Genomic DNA, 4,605 nt, shown 5'->3' on the forward strand with positions numbered 1-4,605 from the left:
TGTCGTAAGCGGAAGACCTTAGAAAACTACAGATGAATTAATTCGTCATTTTTAGGATATAATGATGTGCGTCAAAGTGACACGAAATGAAATGTCCCCGAAAGATGTTCCATTCTTGAGCCTTTCCAGCAGGCCGAAGGTGGTCACAACACACGAAACCGATAGCAACAATGACGAAACCAACGAACACGAAGGACCCCCTGCGCCGCAGTTAGCGCTGCCGCCGAGGGAATAGTGGACGAAGAACCCCTCTTCGACGAATATGACGCTGCCGCCGACGGAATCCCATCCGCCGCAGTCGAAGGACCCCTCTCCGACGAATTTAAGCACCTTTATTTTGGTTGGATTAATCATTTTCGTTTAAGTTTTACGTATTGAAGGTTTAGAACAAGGACGTAAAAAAAAATCTAAATACCTATTTAAACGTTGACTTTTATTTCTCTAAAGAAGAATTTCTGGAAGCCGCCTCAGCACGTATGTCGTTGTAATTCACGTCTTTAGTATATTTATTAACTCTTTTCATATTATATTTCTACATTAGCTAGTTTGCCTTTCTACGTTTTAAATTGTCTTGGACTATTTTTAAAATAATCTTGGGCATATTTAAAATTGTCTCGGACCATTTAAAATCGTCCTATACGATTTTTAAAATTGACTTAGACGATTTTTAAAATTGTGTTTGGCAGTGATATCACAAGACGTCCAATCTCAAACCTTACTTATATTTACCGAAATTGGTGGAATACCGGTAAAACTCCGTCGAGATTGATATTCAATTGTGTACGCAATTTTTTACATTTAGATGTATGAATCCAGGAGCGACCACGTTGTCCGAAATATTCGGGATTGCACTCGGTATTATCGTTGCCGCGACATTAACATAAATCCGGCCTCGAGCTTTTCATCAGCGCCGTTCAGTCGCAAGTTTATGAGCAAGTTTTTTTGCGTTCTTTACGTCATTTTTGACGAAAAATTGCCTTTAATTCCCAAATGTATGTTTGCTGAAAAAAATAGTTCTTTGTTTTTTGTTTTTTCGCTGTTGTTGCTGTTGTTCTGACATCTATCTAAAGCTGATTAAACATGTTTTTGTCCAAATGGTGATTTTCTGAGAACGAATTTAGGGCGCCTTATTGGCGGCCGTTATAGGGAACGGGTTAAATCTGAAGAGCTCTCTTGCTGGACCTTTTGTCCATTTTGCGCATGCTTGTTATTATTCAATAAAACACCCCTCGAGAACATTTAAATGGCCCGGATTTCCACTACACTGTGGTGTAAGACTCTATCCTCTAAGGACAGCACGCTATGCTTGACTTCACCTACTGCACGCATATATGCACGATATATACCGAAATACACTGACTTGGTATCGCAATACAGCACATTCTGACAGACTGGGATTCGTGATACAATCTCTTTACCCTGAACGTTTCGACATGCGGAACATCGCCAAAGAATGGCCCCTAAGGATCGAACATTTTGAACGGTTCAGAATCGCCACGGGCCTGGACAAAAAGGAGGAGAAGATCCAAGTCAACACGCTGGTCTCCCACCTCGGCAGAAAGGCGGAGAAGATATTCAAATCGTTCAACCTGACTCAAGCGGACGCCGACAAGTACGACAGTGTGAAGCAGAAGTTCCAAAATCACTTCGTCCGGCAGCGGAATGTCATTTATGTACGAAGGAGCAGTCTTCAATCAGCGCGTCCAGCGCAAAGGTGAAAAAGCGGAGTCTGTCATCACGGCTCTCTTCCCGCTCGCCGAGCAGTGTGTGTACGACGACTTACGCAAAGACCTCATCTGCGACCGAATCGTCGTGGGAATTCGCGACAACTAGCTCTCGCGCAAACTTCAGCTACAAGCGGACCGCACCCTCGAAAGGGTGATCACGCAAGTGCGCCAAAATGAGGACATCAACGGACATCAGCCCGTCGACCGCGTCCAAGCGTCGATCCCGCACGCTGTAGCTTCTCTCGACTCGGTGGCCACTTCACGCGCCACGCCGCCTTCTCGTGTGGGAGCGTCACGCCCCGTTAGTCGAAGCCGCTGAATTCTAGGACAATAAAAATGTCCCAATATAGATTACTAGCATACATTTCGTTTTTCTGGAAGATTACAAACGAACCGAATGTCAAAAAAGCCGTGGTCTTTCAGGTTTCATAAATATATATAATATTATATAACAATGTCTAATGTCAAATTTTATACTAGAATTCAAAGTGTTTAAATTATTACCAAAATACCGCACTCACGGGTTGTTAAGCGCCGGGGCTTATGACTGCCGATTACAAAGTATTGGGCACCTAACAACCATAGGCTGTTAGGCGTCCGTCATGATACAGAGCGCGCGCTTCATATCTTTAGCAGTACATGTCTTCGCGTCCCTTGCCGGTTGAGCGCTCTTTCTACAGTGTAATTCGTTGCCATCTCGTGTATAAGTTTTTATTGACGCCGGCTACGGGAGAGCTCCTGTCGGTTGAAAAAGAGGAAGGCAATCCTCACGACCGTTTTGCTGTTGCTGTCGCGAAAAGTGAAGAAATTGTGGGCCATACCCCGCGCGAAGTGTCTCGAGCTTTCTACGCCTTTCTGTCACACGGAGGCACACTTACATGCAAAGTCACTGGCCACAGGCAGCATGGAAACGGTTTGGAAGTTCTCTGTATTCACGCTACACGGAAGGCCAAAGCTGATCTCAAGATTAACAAGATTCCTGCAAAAGCGTGGGAGGCCATGTTCGCAGTCAAGTGTACCAGAGCCGTATATAGAGAGAGCTGCAACATCCTAATTAATCACGTGACATTATGCACGCCATCTTGTGTCCAGTCCAACCTATGCACGAGAACGGTCTCGAGTTCGTTAGAGTTTTGCACCAGGGTGCTGTACCTAAGCGCACAAAAGGTTTTAGGTAGCTAAGTTGCCGCGAAACGCCAATCAGAGGTAGGCAAGTAGGATCATGTCGGGTAGAGGTACGGTGGGTGTATTCGCGTACCTCTGCCCGTATACTGGCACATACAGCACTTGCCCACCGTACCTCATCTTTACAGAGGCGGAGTCGAGGCGGAGTCGAGGCGGGGTGGGGTCCGCGTCTATCATAACATTCTCACAATCACCATCGCTTACATCTCTACCGCAAAGAACATCACAGTCAAGCACACAAAAGGAGAACATCAAAATGTCGCAATCTATAGCGTCCTACGGGCTTTGCGAGCTACGTCATTCGACTCCCCGGCCCGCCGTCACCGGATCGTACCATTTGGCGATCGTTGAAAGAATGTTGTCGAACGCCTCCTTTCTATTTTTCCCCCAGCGCTCTCGCCACATGAACTCATCAAGATGTCCGGCCAACTGGTCCCTTCGACATCCCCTCATGCGCTTGATGTTCATTTTGACGCGGTTCCAGTACGATTCGATATGGTTAGTATGGACTCCCGTTGCGGGGTCTTTGAAGTGCTCCGAGTGGTTGACCGTTCTGTGCTCACGAACTTGTGGCAAGTCGCACAGATGTCGGTAAGCAGCCCATTGGTCGGAGCGGACGGCGCTGCCGTCGTGGAGATGGGCTGCGATAATGCCCTCAAGCGTTTGGGCGTCTCGCCTTAGGACAATTTGCATAAATCCTGTTGCTGGGGTCGTCGAAGTGTCCACCATTCCGAAGACCCACACTTGGGATCTCGGAGGATGCCCGCGATGATGCTGCGTGAAGATAAATGCAGCTCTCGTTCTCCATGGTATATGTGCTCGATATCATACCTTAGGTTTGTGCGAAAAGCACGACTCGTCCACTTCAACAGTGCCCGCGTGAATCCCGCAGCCTCCCAATTTGATAGCGTTTTCAGGTAAGTTGAGATACCAAGAGCAAGCGTCTCGCAGGTACTGGTAAACTTGCCCACACGCTTCGCGCCCAATATCTGTTTCAATGGCAGCTTCTCCTATGGGCCGATGTCCAGCCCATTGCTGGAGAAGAAGAAGCCATGTTTTCAGGGATAGTTTACTTTTAGAGAAGAAGGATCCATCTCGTATGGACCTGTATAGAAGACTTTAGAAAACGACCGAACGACGATGGAGGAATTTACAAACTTTATAGCGGTGCATGACCCTTTTGGACAACGCCACACATAACCGTCATTACATTTCAGGCGAGACCCAACGTACATGCCAGTGGTGCACTTAGGGCAAGACATTCTGTTAGGTATCAAACCCCTAGCCTGAAAAAACTCGACTACGCCGAGTGGAGGTCCAAATATCACGGAGCCAAGAGCTGCAAGCGACATCGCGCCGGAGAGAATGAGTATAGTAGCGGTGCGCTCAAACGTACTAGTCCGTATGTTGGGCGCCAGATATTGGCGCCTGTAATATCCCGCTCTGTTTTTGCGCCAATTTTTATTACTATGGCGTGACCAATTCCTGATTTTTCATTGGCTGCTACTAAGATTGGAGCTAGTGCGACTGTGCGAGGACAGTGTTTCACAGAAAAATGTCGCTTCGATACATCTTCAACGAAGGAACTTCAATGGAGGTCGCGCTCTGCCTTCAACACCTACATCTTCTGCCGTCCAAAGCAAAATGCCATCTGTGCTCTGAGCCAATGATAATGCAAGAGAAGAAGAACAGC

At 47.0% G+C, this 4,605-nt stretch overlaps 1 protein-coding gene across 1 annotated transcript; it reads right to left on the reverse strand.

Moving 5' to 3' along the window:
• Positions 1-3,209: 3,209 nt before the first annotated feature.
• On the reverse strand, positions 3,210-4,006 carry LOC136187360 (uncharacterized). Its single transcript, XM_065974941.1, has 3 exons — positions 3,986-4,006; positions 3,744-3,947; positions 3,210-3,686 (listed from the first exon to the last, which is right to left on the reverse strand). The coding sequence occupies exons 1-3, from the start codon at positions 4,004-4,006 to the stop codon at positions 3,210-3,212; spliced, it is 702 nt and encodes a 233-aa protein (XP_065831013.1).
• Positions 4,007-4,605: the final 599 nt, after the last annotated feature.

Source organism: Oscarella lobularis, chromosome 5 (genome assembly GCF_947507565.1).
Source record: "Oscarella lobularis chromosome 5, ooOscLobu1.1, whole genome shotgun sequence".
Lineage (NCBI taxonomy): Eukaryota > Metazoa > Porifera > Homoscleromorpha > Homosclerophorida > Oscarellidae > Oscarella > Oscarella lobularis.